This window comes from Staurois parvus, unplaced genomic scaffold, assembly GCF_062004578.1.
Source record: "Staurois parvus isolate SC_StPar_1 unplaced genomic scaffold, SC_StPar_1.0 ptg001141l, whole genome shotgun sequence".
Classification (NCBI taxonomy): Eukaryota; Metazoa; Chordata; class Amphibia; order Anura; family Ranidae; genus Staurois; species Staurois parvus.
The window spans coordinates 96,376-113,003 of record NW_028318937.1 but is presented as its reverse complement, the minus strand read 5'-3'; the positions used below and the strand labels follow the sequence as shown (position 1 = coordinate 113,003).

Here is a 16,628-nt window from a genome sequence, read left to right as displayed (position 1 = left end):
TACTCAGGCTGTGGCTGTGTTCTAAAGTGTACTGTAAGACTTTGCACATCTTTTGTTTTGATATACCTGAAACATAGTTAGCAAGTTTAAATGAGTCACTTGGACATCACCTGCTACTTATTGTCAGTATATTAATGTATTACATTTGGATATTTGTATACTCGCTCTGGAATCTGCAGAATTCTGCACTAAAATGTATATCAATAGAAGGTTTCTTCATGCAGCCGACTTTCTTTCCCCCTGCTCCTGGTTAGATGGGTGTCCTTACTATCACCCCTTTTCTACAGAACAAAGGATGTCTATATACTGTACACAGTATAGCATTATGTGCATACAGTGTGTGTATATATATATATGTATATATATATATATATATATATATATATACACACAAACACCTTTTCAGGTGATGTACAATATAACAAGAGGGGAATCCTGTGGGGAAGGGTTGGACAATCTGTCAGGTCTCTGTCCCTTTACTTTCTGTGCTGGAGGCTCTCTCCCCAACAGGGTAAGGACATCAGTTAAGAACTGGCCAAGGATCTAACCCTTCCCTACGTTATGCAAAACCAAAAAAAAAAAAAATGTTGCCCAGAGTTAGGTTTTAATTGCAACCCTCAGGAGCCCCTGTGGTTTTGTGATCTCTGGTCAGTGTGGAATATTCATATCTCATTGTTTGTCAAGGTACAGGTAAGTATTCAATCAGTACCTGTGAATGTTATTAATCTTCCTTTGTTCATGTTTCAGTGGGACTTCCATGAGAAGTGGTATTGTCACCTATGATTTCAATTTAGTAGTAATAAAAGATGGAAATAGTGGGGAGAGCTGCCCATCCAGATGTCCCACTTCGGCCCTAGGCTAATCCTTGTGGGAATCCCCAGGGTCTGTCTGCACCCCATCCCAGATTTCCAGGGGGAAGGGAGAGAATGTTCTGCTCTATAATCAGCCACTTGCGTCTGCAGAACATCAAAGCTTCCCACAGCTGAGACCCTTTAAAAATACATGCAGCTATTTCCGCATGTCTGCCTGTAATTGTGTGTGACAGAGGTGGGGGAGAATGCCTAGATATTCAGGTGACCATGTTTCACTAGTACTGTTTGTGATTTGTATGTAAACTAGACTGATGTCCACCCAAAATGGATTTATGAGAACCTTACTGTGACTGAATCCACCAGGTACTAGGTGCTGGATGTATTGGAACCCAGAAGCTGCATGGACGCAGCAAAATGAACAACCTCCTGTTTTCCAGCAATGGTGAACCTTATATCTTCAGCAACTTGACACCAAGCAAGACCTTGCAGTCCCTATGGAAAGGGGAGAGTCCATAAGGAACACTGAAACAACATAAAAACAGAGGGCTCACCAGCCTTGTACATTACCAGCATATGGTCATCAACGTCCACCTACCTTCAAAACGTGTCAGCCATTGGAAGTGTATTCTCCATGTTGGGATTGGTGATGTGGGACACTGTGGACATTGATGAACTTAATACTATGCTGTCTGTGAGTACACAGCTGTTCTATTTATTCATTAAAAATGTTTTATAAAAAGGTAATGGCAAGGCTGGTGCGCCCTTCATTTTTTTTTCTTGTTCTAGTGCAGGTGGGTGTCTCTGAATGCACACAGTGTGTGATTGGGGTCAAGCACCCACATGTTTGTCAAATTGAGACCAGCGGTTGTGTGTAGCTGCTGCATCCCAATAAACATGAATGGGACTGCCTGCACGCAGATGCACAGAAAACCTGTGTGTGAGAAGATGGCCCTTCACATGGGTGTACCCATAGATACAATTTAGATATAAGTTAAATATAATTTTAATATTTTTTTTAGGTTAAAAGAGCTTCTAAAAAGCCTATCACCTTCATTTTCATGTTACCTTTAAGTAACAGTTAAACTCCCCAATAATTCTCTGCAAATATTTCTCATATGAGTTCTTGAAAAATACAAGAAGCAAAGTGAGGTACTTGCAGCAACCAATACATCTTCACATGGTCTTAGAAATGTTCTAAATGAAGTGAATGACAGCAATAAAAACCTGGCAGGGCTTCTAACCCTTCTTGACTTCATCAAAGATTTTTTAAAAATTGTCTGGAGCGGAGCTCTACATTAGAATTTTTGTAATCGGCCGTTATTAGTCAAATGAGGGTGACCAGAGATAATCTGCAGGGTCATTTAATGGAATCAATGGACAGGACAAGTCATTGCAGCTGTCTCTTACATATAGATTTGGAAGTGCTATAAACGGCTCTTCTCTATAAATCAATTCATCATATACTGTAGGTATTGTGGTCATTTCACACAAGCTGCCATTACTGCATTACCTTTGTTACACCCTTGCATGTGGCTGTCCATTCGTTTCCAGCCTGGGCAGCACGTGTACAGTGGATGAGGTGCCTTCTTTGCCACCTGTCTGTAGGAGATCTTGTATACAGTCCTGATAGAAACATGCAAAACAGAATTCACCGTCAGTCAGCAAATTGTGGCTCCACCATGATGTCATTAACAGAGCATGTTTTCAGGATGTCCAGCTTTATCTGCTGCCTGTAGTATATGTTCTCCTTGTGTTCAGTACATTTCTGGTGGTGAAATTGGAGGGTTGTTCTGCCTCACCTAGAACTGATATTTCAGTGTTTGGTGGATGCTCGTTCTGGGCTTTGCACACTGCTGTGGTCATTATAATGGGTTCCCATCATCCATGCTGGATATTTAGGATTTATTTTACATCATGCAGAATGTAGCATTAGGAGCTGGAACATACAAAGATGAATGGGGACATCCAACACTCCCAGGTAGACAGGAACAGATCTGGGAATTATGGCAGATAGATCTCACTGATGGAGTATCAAAGACATATAGAGAACCATTGACTGACTCACCAGTCTCCTCTATAATTCTCCCTTTTGGACAGACCTATGTGTTTGGTGATTAGGCTGTGATGGAAGCAGCCTTCGCCAGGATCCTCCACTCATGGTAAACCTATCCATCAAGACTCTGACCATGAACAAAAGAATACACTAGAAATAGGACTTTATAGGTGCCTAACAATATACATATAATAATATACATTTTTTAAATCATACACATTTATTCGCAAAGTATTAAAAGTACAATGCATTAGTGCCACTCATGGCCTATTTAAAGATCCATAATGTATCAACATTAAAAAGCACTTGTTTCACAGTATAACATTGGATTTCTCACCCTAATATATACATCCTTTATTGTAGTCACATCAGATGACTTCAAGATCCTAGATGAGAGTAGTAGGGGGGATATCAACAATTATGTCAGGACGCGTTTCATGGGTTCCAATATCCTATTTCCTCAGGCTCTGTGAAATGCTTAGTGGTGTCTCAGGGAGTATCCTTTCAGAGTAAAAGAAATTATACCATTTTATTAGTTCTCTTCTATTGCCCCACAATAGATAGTGCATGATCCTTAGGGAGGAAAGAAGCTATATAGCTGCATATCTCAACCTTTCACCATCCCATAGACCATCTTATTGTATATGTGTTTCCCCCGGCAAGGCAATAGAAGAGGGCTAACAGAATGGTATAATTTGTTTTACATTGAAGTGATACTCCTTGAGAGCCCTCCAAGTGTTTCAGAACCTGAGGAAGTGGGATATTTGGAACCCATGAAACGCGTAGTGACATGGCTGTTGAGATTCCCCCGCTACTGTCATTCAGGATCTTGAGGTCATCTGATGTGACTACAACAAAGGATATATATATATTCTCAGAGCTGGGTGGGAAAGCCAACATTATAATGGGAACAGGGGCGGACTGATCATTTGGAAACTCGGGCACTGCCCTAGGGCCTGGGGTCAGTAGGGGGCCCCATGAGATGCCCCTGGTACCTTTTTCATAGGCTTTTTTGAGTTTGGGCAAGGACACAGGGGCCCCATGATCCCCTATTGCCCAGGGACCCCATGAATTGTCAGTCCGCCCCTCAATGTGAAACAAGTGCTTTTTAACATCAATACATTGTGGCTCTGTAAATAGGCCATGCGTGGCACCAATGTGTTGTATTTTGAACACTTTGTGAATAAATTTGTATCATTTTAATAGCGGTGTATATTATTATATGTATATTGTTGAGCACCTGTTGCAGGGATGTTGGTCCCTTTCTGTGTGGTTCTGGCAGTATATATTTATCAAAAACACTGACCATGAGCTGAATCAGCAGCTTCCATCAGTAGCTTCTCCCACAACTGTAGTTAGGTCAGTTTATATGCCCCACACAATTTGAAAGGATAAGAAGTGTTAGGGCATACAGGGAGGTAACTGGTAAACTGATGCTGGTATAAATGGGACATCATATTATCCAGTGCCTGTCAGAGCATGCTGGACTTGTTCCTCCACAACAGTTGCAACTGCAGGTCCCCCCCCCCCGATACGAATATTCCTACCTGTATGTACTACAGACACGATGTCCCTCACAGAGTGTGATCAGTGGATGGTAGACAGGCTGGACAAAAGATTGCGTCACGTACATGACTCCCGTCTGAGTACTGGAGGAGCATAATCTGCGTCTGAAACACAAGAAAGAAAGATGGAGAGGTCATTAACAGATTTAAGCATAATTCAGTTAATTCACTAAGTCAGGGGTCTCGACACTTTCTAAACAAAGAGCCAGTTTACTGTCCTTCAGGCTTTAGGGAGGGCAGCCTGTGTGCAGTGGGAGTAGCAATTGGCCTGGTGAGATCAAACAGTGCATCTTTGCTATTAAATAAGGGAAAAATAATGAGCCATCATTGGCACCAGTGGGAGGAATAGTGCCCCATCATTGGCGCCAGTGGGAGGAATACTGCCCCATCATTGGTACCAGTCGGAGGAATACTGCCCCATCATTGGCGTCAGTGGAAGGAATAGTGCCCCATCATTGGAATCAGTGGGAGGAATAGTGGCCCATCACTGGAATCAGTGGGAGGAATAGTGCCCCATCATTGGAATCAGTGGGAGGAATAGTGCTCCATCACCAGATTCAGGGGGAGGAATAGTGCCTTATCATTGACGCCAGTGTGAGGAATGGCGCCCCATCACTGACGCCAGTGGGAGGAATGGTGCCCCATCATTGGAAACGGGGGGGGAATAGTGCCCCATCATTGGAATCAGTGGGAGGAATAGTGCCCCATCATTGGAATCAGTGGGAGGAATAGTGCCACATCATTGGAATCAGTGAGAGGAATAGTGCTCCATCACCGGATTCAGGGGGAGGAATAGTGCCCTATCATTGAAACCAGTGGGAGGAATGGTGCTCCATCATTGGAGCCAGTGGGAGGAATGGTGCCCCTTCATTGACGCCAGTGGGAGGAATGGTGCCCCATCATTGGCGCCAGTGGGAGGAATAGTGCCCCATCATTGGCGTCAGTTGGAGGAATAGTGCCCCATCATTGGAATTGGGGGGGAATAGTGCCCCATCATTGGAATCAGTGGGAGGAATAGTGCCCCATCATTGGTTTTAGTTGGAGAAATAGTGCCCCATTGTTGATGTCAGTGGCAGGAATAATGCCCCACTGTTGGTGTCATCTGGGAGGAACAGTGATTCTCATCAGTGGGAGAAATAGTGCTCCAAGGGCCAGATAAAGGCAGTAAAAGGGCTACATCGAGCCCCAGGCCACAGTTTGGAGACTGCACTAAGTCATAATAATTGTTATTTGTCATAATAAGAGCTGGAAATCACAGTCGTGCAGCTGAAAATATCTCCTTCACAACGGTATGAATACAATGTACAAAGTTGATCCCCTGTCACTTTTTAGACATTTGCACTGTTGTGTCACATGTCTCCCTAATGGGAATATACAGCAAAATGGCTGATGGCCGTTCTGCTTATTTCCTAGTCTATCCAAAACAAAAAAATACATTTTGGCTTATCTTAGGGGGATATCATATCATTCAATACCATATAATTCTTATGCTGCAGTGGGTGAGACTAGAACCAGAGAACAATGGAACACCTCATGTTGTCAGCATCAGATTTGGGGTCACACAATGAGGATAAAGGCTACAATGCTAGTGGGGCAGAGCATAAAGGCAAGGAAGGCCCAGTGATTCTGGTCATACGATTAATGTCCACCACCAATACTCCTTCCTTGTTTTTCCTTTCCTTTCACTTCTCTGATGGATCCTAGCTGGCAGTAAAATGGATCAGATGTCTGGTGGCCTGTGTAACACACGAGAAGTGTCCTTCATGTAAGGTGTGCTCCATCAGTAGCGGCCTGTGAACAAAGGGCAACAGTTGGCATCTGATGAATGATGGACACAGAGGGGGTAGGAGGGACCCTGCAGCAGTAAAACATGTGTTGTAGTCCCTAATTTCACAGATATTTAGGGAGGAAAGCTGCTGTTGGTCCATCTGTGGGCTAAACTGTCAATCACCACCATTCCAATAGTAATATATGATCCTTCTTTTTATACATGTTTTTCCGGAGGTCATTTCACTACAACACCCAGAACCTACCCCTTTCGGGACAGGAAGTGATGGAAAATCTATCCAAAAGGTACAAAAGTTAGACAAAAAGGCATATTTAGCAGAGTTTGGAAAGATTCTAGAATTGACCCTGTATTTTATTGCTCTCTGTACCATCTTATCCTGGTGACAACAGCACCTCCATTTCGCATACTGGTGTCACAGGTATAGGAAGATCTGCCCAATGAGGTTAAAGATAGAAATAAAATCCTGACACATTTTCACTATTTTTTGACTAAATCTAAAACGATTTACACAGCCATCCAGGGACTTTGTGAAAAATAAATCTGCCAGGTTACTTTAAAGAAAATAAAACCTGAATGCGGTTTTCAGCAAAGTCCTACAGTTTCAATTATCCTTTTGCTAATACCTAATACACTGGGATACTCAATTAGTGATAACACAGGAACAATGCGTCAGCCATTACACGCTGCAGGTTTGACTTGGGCGCAGTGATTAGCCGGCAGGGAAGCGCCTATTCCCTGTAATTAATTTGTTCTCTTTCCTAAATGTTATTCCTTTTTAAAAACATATGTTAAGAAAGAAAAACCTCCATCAAGTATTCTTTGTATAATGGCTACTAGAGAACACCATCGTCTCTGGGAAAAAACAGATTTTAGGGCACCCTATGTCACTTTCAGGAAATTTTTTGTCAGTATAATTATTAATTAGTATATAAATTTATCAATAGGGCCCTTTCACGCAGGCTTTCTGATCAGGTCCACTTTCAGTTTTTCAGGCAGACCTGAGCAAAAGCTCCATGCAGCCTTATAGATAGCCGGAGAACATCTGACAACCTCCAAGTCCGTCCAGGATTGTGACCATTTTTCCATTTTTGCAGACATACATGTGCCAGATTGGAGGTAGTCTGATGTAAACTGACAACAGAGGTCATTTACACGTGGCTGCCCATAGAGCTGTCATGGGTCCGCTTGTGTCCACCGGGCATAGACTGAATGGGCATGGATGTCAAAAAACTGCCATCCATCCCATCTGGCTCTGATTTAGCAGGTGACCTGTTCATGAATCCCCTGCTGAGCAGAGCTGACTCTGCTCTGTGTGAAAGGAGCCTTAGAGTAGATCTAAACTCTATCAGTAAACTCTCCTTTAAGTTTCAACATGTTAATTTCAAAAGTAATTTTAATCCGTTTATAATGACTGTAAACCCTTACGCATACTGAGTGAAGTGACTGGCCTCAGGTGATGCACAGATATGAACCAAATCCTCCTACATAAGTTGCACCTGTTTATCTGCAGTCTTCTCTTCTCTACATCCATTCAAATGACTGAATGTATAAAGCTTGTAGAGCTGTCAGAAAAAAAGGGGAGGGGGGGAGTTGAAGTTACATTCTGCAGAGCTCAGTGAGGAGAGCTCTGATAGCTGATTGGAGGGAACGGACCCCCCTTCACACAGCTCATAGGAACACAGCTGAGAAGATAACTCTACTGGAGGTCCCTCCCTTGTCACCATTTTTCTCTTGGTGTCAGGAAAACTTGCCAATAGTGATTCATGCTGATAGCAGAGGAACAAACAACACACAGAAATGACACTTAGTGCACACTATAGAGGGATATACTTTGCATATAATTCATGTCTGAGATTTACAACCACTTTAAATCTGACACTCCTATTCAAGGATTACCAGGTGATCTAGCTGGTCCTTGTTTGGGCACGTCCTGTTAAGACGTGACATTGCTCTGTATTGTCACCCCTCAACATACCTGAATGAGTGGCAAACCATAAGGCAAAAGCGTTGAAGGAGATTTTAGTGTTTAGTTCACGATTCAGCCGTAAAAGAAAGCCAATGCATCCTGAGGGCATCAACACTCCCACTTCACCAGAGCTTGGAGTAAAGGGATGATGACTTGAAAGGACTACATGGTGTGGCCAGTGGCAGTAGGTAAGACCCACTGACTGGTGTTGACCACGGTGCATCTGGAGTTCAAAAGGATTATAATTTATCAGAGTGATTATAGATTCTTCACACCGGTCCCTCTGGTTCAGCTTTAGATCATCCCCTGATGAAGGGGGAGTGCCGATCAGGGGCGGACTGACAACTCATGGGGCCCCCGGGCAATATGGGATCATGGGGCCCGTGTCCTTGCCCAAACTCAAAAAAGCCTATGAAAAAGGTACCAGGGGCATCTCATGCGGCCCCCTACTGACCCCGGGCCCTTGGGCAATGCCCGAGTTTCCAAATGGTCAGTCCGCCCCTGGTGCCAATGCCCCTGAAATGCTTTCTGGCTGAATTGTGAACTAAACACTAAAATCTCCTTTGACGTCTTTTATGGGTATATTGTAGACTATTAAATTCTTGTTGGACTCTTTAACCTTATGGTTTGATGTCCATTCATGTATGTTTACAATTTAAGTCATTCTCTGGCACCCGTTGAGCTAGGCCTGCTCACTGGCCACAGGTGCCATTCACAGAATGTCTTGCATTTTTCTCAATGAATGCAAAGCCTTCTCTGATTGGACTAAGTGGAGATTGTGACATCACCACCCTGTTCCTCCACCTTATCCAGGCAGATAGGGCTTTGCATTTGTTAAGAAGAATGTAGAGCTTTTCTGTGAATTGCGAGCGCCCTTATGAGTTTTCTGTGCAGCACGTCAACCACTCAGTGGGAGACCCGGAAGACAGTGGCAATCCTTGTAGTAGTGGCACCTACTAAAGTGTCCCACAGGTATGGCATACAGTCCATGCTGGACCACTGTAACTACGCAATGAACCTGGAATTCAGCTTTACATATTTCTTCCTGGAATTCTTTTTTTCTGTCTCCCAATTGTGCTCCTGCATTGTCACCCTGCGACCCTGGTGGAGATTACTAATGGCAATGCCGATACACATTGCACAAACATGGTCCACCATTGTTATAGGAAGCCGGCCCCTGCCAATGTTGTGCAGCTGATACTGGAGCAAGCGCATGTAGATGTAAAGAGGCTGCAGGAGATTAGAAGCACAGAGGTGCAATAAATGATAACAAAAGGTTACAATTGAGTAGTTTCATCAACGTCCCCCAAAGTTTGTGAGGGTGACAGGTGTTGGGTTTCTATGTGAGGCACAATACAAGGGGAGGAGGTGGAAGGTTCTGTTTCATATTGACTGATCCAAAGCCATTAAGAATTCCTACTTTATAGCTAAGCTGACATTGATTTTAAAGTAGAAGGGACAAATAAATTGACCTCTGACCCAACGTCGTTGGCATCCACGTCAACACCTGGAAATCTGACCCATTTCAATGTATTTTAAAGAGAATTTATTGGAAGTGTTTGCATAAATGTCTGCAGGCTGGCCATGAGCCATCACAACCGCAAATATTTCCAGCGAGGACATGAACTGACCTCGCTGTGTGCCTGAACCGCGGGCCGCTTCGCTGACAAGGAGAAGTATGGTTCTCCTTAAAACTTTGTCCGATCGCCCCAAGATCAGATCTCTAATTAGAGACCCCATCAGTCTTGTCATTCACTTCTAGTGTATGGAATGTGTAGTAATTCTCTGTGTGTAATATACACTCAGCTAAGCCGATACGCCGCCGATGGCTGTTATTGCCTATAGTGACGCCAAGCAGGCTGCTGGGGGGTCCCCTGACATGCTAAAAATTCAGATCAGATTTACAGCCACACAAAAACCTGTTTCTGCAGCAATAAATTACACTGAATGAGATTAAATGTAGAGTGACGGTAGAGAAGTCACTTATCCTGACAGCGCTGGCGGGGTACAATGACGGCGGGGGGGGGGGGGGGCATTTCTGGGTGAATTCACTTATAATACAAAACAGATGTGTAAAGGGCCTGGCAACATTTGTTATAGAACGGTCTGTACAGCAGTGCTGCTTGTGCAGATAGGAGAAGGTTCAGGCACAAGATACACACAGCATTTGTGGGGGAATAGATTTGGCAACACACGACTGACTTCCTGTTCAGTGACCCCCAAAGCAGGAAGCTAGTAAATGGCATCTATAAGCTCCTTCGTGTAACTTTGCTTGGTCTTTATTGTAGAGAAAAGGCTGCCAAAGAAAACAACAGCCAGGACACTGTCTTCTGTTACCGAAGTCAGCCCAGTGCTGGGAAATATCTCCACTACCAAGGCTGGTTCACACCAACGCCGCGCTACATCGTGTGTCTGCTGGTGTGCCTTGTGTAGGAGCAGGTAAGAGGCAGCGTGTTTCTTTCTGCTTTTATTTTCTCCTAAAATAACACTTCACTCGAATCTCAGCACAGCAGTACATTGTGACGCGGTGTGGTGAAATGCGGTGTCATGTGATGTGCTGCAATAATATGATAGGACTATATTTTAGCTATGTGTCTGAAGTGCAGGGACGTCCCTAGGAATGGTGTCACCCGGTGCGGTAACACTTGGTGTCACCCCTCCGACGATCCCCGCAGGATGGATCGGATCTGAGGAATGAGCATAATGGATCGGAGCCTGATCCATTATGCTCCCCAATCTGCAGATCCCCGCAGGATGGATCGGATCTGCGAATTGGGGAGGACTCTGATCCATTATGCTCAATCTGCAGAACCGATCCATCCTGCGGGGATGACACCATACATCGGACACACTCCATGAAAAGGTAAGTTTTAAAGCAAGCTGATGATCCCCGCAGGATGGATCGGATCTGCGGATTGGGAAGCATAATGGATTGGACTCTGATCCATTATGCTCAATCTGCAGATCTGATCCATTCTGCGAGGATGACACCAGACATCGAACCCACTCCACGAAAAGGTAAGTTTTAAAGCAAGCTGACGATCCCCACATGATGGATCGGATCTGCGGATTGGGAAGCATAATGGATTGGACTCTGATCCATTATGCTCAATCCACAGATCTGATCCATCCTGCGAGGATGACACCAGACATCGGACCCACTCCACAAAAAGGTACGTTTTAAAGCAAGCTGACGATTCCCGCAGGATGGATCGGATCTGCGGATTGGGAAGCATAATGGATCGGACTCTGATCCATTATGCTCAATCCGCAGATCCGATCCATCCTGCGGGGATCGTCAGCTTGCTTTAACACTTACCTTTTCATGGAGCGGGTCAAGTGTCACCCCATGCGATAGGTGTCACCAGGTGCGGCGCGCACCCCCCGCACCTGCCTAGGTAAGCCACTGCTGAAGTGTAACTCTTAAGGGCTCGTTCACACAGTGTTTAATGGTGTTTAATGTGGAATAACTGCACTGTCACCGTAATGTGTGAACAATCCCTAGGGCAAACTATTATTCTCTATATAGCCCATTTGCACTGCAACACAGGCCATTTTAAGGCTTATTTACACATGTGGCTAGGTGGCGGCAAAAATTCATGGCTGAGCCGTGTTTTTGTCACCCACCAACCACCCCGTTTAAGCTGCAATAAGCAGCAGACGGAGGGATTTTAATGCCACAGTAGCAATGCTTGGCTTCGCATCCATAGCAAAGTTTACCCGACATGTAGAGATCGGTGGGCAGCAAGTCAGCTGCACACTACACATTGAAGCAAATGGGGAAGCGCTGCAAATGCCTACAACACACGTGGTTGCTGCTTGTTTCTGGAAAAAATGAAGTTAAAACAGGAGTCACATGACTTCCTCACTGCATTTTAGTAGCCTCCGAAGTGCAATCTGGATGTGGAAACCTGTATCACCGCGGCTCCCTGCAGACAAAAACTGACAGCTGCCTGCACAATAAAACAGAGCGTTTATCCTGCAGACAGTGTGAACAGGTGCTAAAGGGAACCCATGCTGGGGGAGGTGATGTGGGTGCTGCCATTGTCGACCTTCTGAAAATGCTGTTTGCCTGGCTCTCATGCTGACACAGTATAATTCTATGCCTCTGTTCTAGAACAAGCACCCAGGTAGGGCTGTATATTAGCACCACATCAAAGTGCTGAAGCGAGAGGATCAGCATGGCAGCCAGGCAACTGGAATTTTCAGAAGAAGGACAACAATGGCAGTTGCTGTAAACTTTATTTCTTTATGCATCTTTCATTCACAGTCTTCTGAACACTCTACATATTGACTCTTGACTGACGTTCTTTTAAAGAAATCAGTTTAGGAAAATGTAGTCACCTTTGACCCTGGATAAAATGGGTGGAGCCAATAGCCTTTCCTGCGGTAGGCGTGCTCAGACACCATTAATTGTGGGACAGAGGAGGGAAAATGGTAAAAACTGGCAATAATTGTTCTATGAATACTGAGTTTTGTTTAGATTTTTTTCTGTGGCATCTATGAAACATTTTACACTCATTTTGCTGTGTATTTTCAGGTCTGTGGAGTTGTCCTTTAAGCCAATATTGTGGGAATAATGAAGGCAGTATACCTCTTCTCTATAGACTTACATACAATTAACCCCACTTTTCCACTTGGCGGTCCAGACATCTGTAAGCTCTCCCAAGTGTCTCGCGGGGTCCTTGGACAGCGCTTATGCCTGAGTGGCGCTCCGTCAATCAGTTCTGAGGGCCATTCCCGACACACATTAATACCTCCTGACAAGCTGAGGTTGAGAAGCGTTTGATGGTCGCCGAACAAGGGGAACAGATGTGAGAGCAGCAGGTTTTAGTGCCTCCACCTTTCCACAGTTGTTCCGTCTATTAAAGTACACTGCATTCAACAACATGGAAATGTAATACCTAAACTGGACAAGCTGAGCAACTGTTATTTGCATCCCGGAATTTATCTTCTGCACCTGCCTGCCCTGCCATCTAAATCCCATACCTTGCCAATAATGGTGGTGGTGATGGAAAGCTACCACATTCATGGCTTGTGTGAGCTCACTGCAGCCTCACCCACACCAGAAGTGAATCAGTCTAGGGTCATGTGACCAGAGCCTGCAGGAGCACTTTGAAAATCCTGCTAAACCTGGCTGCAGAGGCTTCTTTGTTGAGGTAGATTGTTTGAACATCCTGACTTTAGCATGGTTGCAGTGCATCATGTAAAGTATCAATAGTCATACTGATTTTATTTGCAAGTGAACATGTAATCCATATTGAACTTCCATTTATTAGCCAAAAAGGCCTCCTCTGTGCCCCTCTCTGATAGCGTTTCACTTCCCTGTCTACTGCCATTCCACTGGTCAGTAGGGGTGATCTCAATGAACAAAGGTAGCTGGTAAGGATTACCCTTAAATATTGGGAAAGTCAGGCCACAGGTAAAGAGAAACGAAATCAGAGAGGGACACAGAAGAGACGAGGGTTTTTCCAAGTCATCTGGTAGTAAATAGGAAATTGACTTTTTAAAGTCTAAAACAAAGTACAGGTTCACTTTAACAGAACTGCAGACTTGCCTGATTACATGATGTCACTGCGCCATTAATTATTATATTTGTCATCAGATAAAAAACTAATTATAATGATCCTTTTAAACTTGTCGCAGTCAATTATCCGCTGATGATTAGTGGAGATCTGATAACCGGATACTTATCACCAATTACATGGCAGTTACTGGTAATTGCACTCATTAAAGCAGCACTCTGCTAGGCGCTATTTGATTGTAATGGGGCAACATGACATTATGCCATTATCACACAAAAAAAAAATTGCGTCCCTTTCTGTGACACAACCGCATTCCTGGTGCTGCTCCTGCATGATCTATCCAATCAGCACATGAGGTGGAAGAAGTGAGTATAACCTATAGCTCACAAAAGTGTCAGTAATTGCCTATTAAATAAAATCAACACTGGACTGTTGCCATTACAGACCTCTCCTTTAAAATTGCTACTTGTCTGGCTGTCCTACTGATCTATTGGCTTCAGTATTTTCCTGATTCACTGACAAGGAGCAAGTATGTAGAAGTGTGCAGATCAAGACATTGGACTTCATTTGGTACAAGCTTGTTCTGGGTCAGTGACTCAGAAATATGGAAGGCAAAGCTGGCCAGGCAACTAGCATTTTCAGATGGAGGCCAACTCTCTTGCGATTGTACCTTGAGCGATTCTTTCATCGCCACAAGGCAGACAGATGGGAGTCGGTGCTCAAGCTGATAGAGTTCTATCATATCAACTGTATAATCTTAATAATCAGAGCGTTCCAAGCTGGCCATATGTATGGATCAAAATTTGTGCTGCTTGATATCCCATGGCTGGGCCAGTACAGTGCTCCATATGGCCACCCACACATCACAGTCCGCCTGTTATTATCAGAGATGTTTAATCGTCCATAATACAGACGTGTGGTGGTGTTTTCAGCCTGGTGCAACTACAATTTTCACCTTCTGACAACATTTTACCTGAGGACAGCATCTGTAATTATTCCACTCAGTGGAATAAACAAAATACGGATCACATGAGCAGCCAGTTTTCAATTTTATCCAATCGACTTGTAATGTGTGTGAAATATTGGACAAGAACACGGCCATAACTAGTGATGAACAAGGAGATGTACTCATTTTTTATTGGAATATGTACATTTACCTCTCTAATCTGTGTAGAATCCTGCAGTTTGGGATTGTGGGCAACCCAGAAATGTGGCCAAATCCTTGTTCATAAATCTTAAGACTCTTTTATGATCTGGCCAATCCATAAGCAGATATTCAGATCATTACTGGCATTTCTATAGCCCTTCACATGTCCCTGGCCACAATGAGTTTACAATCTAAGGCTTGGCCATACACTAATAGATTTCAGATTCCTCCATCCTTGCTAACAGCATGGATGGATGAATCCTCCCTGATAGGCTATTGTGTTGTGAAGGAAATCAAGCAGGAGTGTGCCAACAGGGCCACCAGCTATGCAAATGTCATCAGAAACCATCCTAAATTAAGCTAGCCATAGATGGATTGAATCTCAGTCAGTTCAACAGGGATCGGCTGAGATGTATGGGCTGGCTGATGTTACCCAAGTTGATCCATCGATCAACTTGGGTACAACCAGCCTGTTGGATTTTGAGCATGTGATGAGTGCCTGTGGCTATAGCTGCTGGCAGCAACCAGTGTATTGTGCCAGCTGGGAAGGCACCCTACCCCCAAACCCCCCCCCCCATTCCGGCCGAACACAATAACGCCACGGGAGGCATTCCCCCATCAATGCTGACTGTATTGATGGGGGAATTGAGCGATTTTTTAAATAAAATCTAGGAATCTAAGCTTTAGCTTAAGAGGAAACTTCACTGTTTAAAAAAAAACTGTAGCTTATGACACTTCCCAGACCATGGAGTCCAGGACTGTCTTCCCTGGAGCCCATTCCGTGCCTGGCTTCAGCTCCCTGGTGCTGCCATTTTGGATATGAGAGCTGGCTGTGAATTTGTGATGACACATCCGGCTCCCCGCTGTGCATGCATAGGGCACAGCAGCACTATAAGCCTGGTCCTGCAGTCAACTGGGATGGATCACATGTCCCAGGAGGCTGCAGATAGGGAGTGGGGGGAGTGAAGTTGAAGTAATTCTCACCTAGGCAAGAACTGAGGAAGTGGGAGTGAGTACCTGTCACAAAAAGGTACCTGCACCCTAAAAAAAAAATGAATCACATTTGTTAGAGGAGGAGGGAAAAAAGCGGTACTTTTGCTTTTGAGCAAAAGCAGCATAGTGGCTTGATGGTTAGCACTTCCGCCTGGCAGTACTAGGGTCGTTGGTTCGAATCCCAACCATGGCACCACCTGCCTGGAGTTTGCATGTTCTCCCTGTGCCTGTGTGGGTTTCCCCTGGTTTCCTCCCACACTCCAAAGACATGCTTGTAGGTTAATTGGCTCCTGTCTAAATTGTCCCTAGTATGTGTATGTATGAATATAAGTTAGGGACCTTAGATTGTACGTCCCTTGAGGGTTAGGGACTGATGTGAATGTACAATATATATGTAAAGTGCTGCGTAAATTGATGGTGCTATAAGTACCTGGAATAATATATGTACCTGGAATAAAAAAGGTACCTGCACACTAAAAAAATTATCACATTTGTTAGAGGAGGAGGGAAAGAAGCGGTACTTTTACTTTTGAGCAAAAGTCCACTTTAAGGTGCCTACGTCAAATGCATACTACAATCAGTGTTAGACTGCAGACATTAACCTACCCGCATGTCAAATGTGTCACCTTTTAGTAATTACGTCCTAGAACACCGTGTGAAAGCCGAGAACAGAATGATGCAGGGGCGGACTGACCATTTGGAAACTCGGGCACTGCCCGAGGGCCCGGGGTCAGTAGGGGGCCCCATGAGATGCCCCTGGTACCTTTTTCATAGGCTT

The 16,628-nt window shown here is 44.3% G+C and overlaps 1 protein-coding gene across 1 annotated transcript in view; it reads right to left on the bottom strand.

Moving 5' to 3' along the window:
- The window catches only part of LOC149439254 (epidermal growth factor-like protein 7), a 57,454-nt gene that overhangs the window by 19,046 nt on the left and 21,780 nt on the right, over positions 1 to 16,628 (bottom strand). The window contains exons 4-5 of the mRNA XM_089659245.1: positions 4,413 to 4,535; positions 2,323 to 2,435 (exon numbers count right to left, since the gene is read on the bottom strand). Of these exons, the coding sequence (XP_089515371.1) occupies positions 2,323 to 2,435; positions 4,413 to 4,535 (236 nt within the window). The remainder of the gene's footprint in view (positions 1 to 2,322; positions 2,436 to 4,412; positions 4,536 to 16,628) is intronic.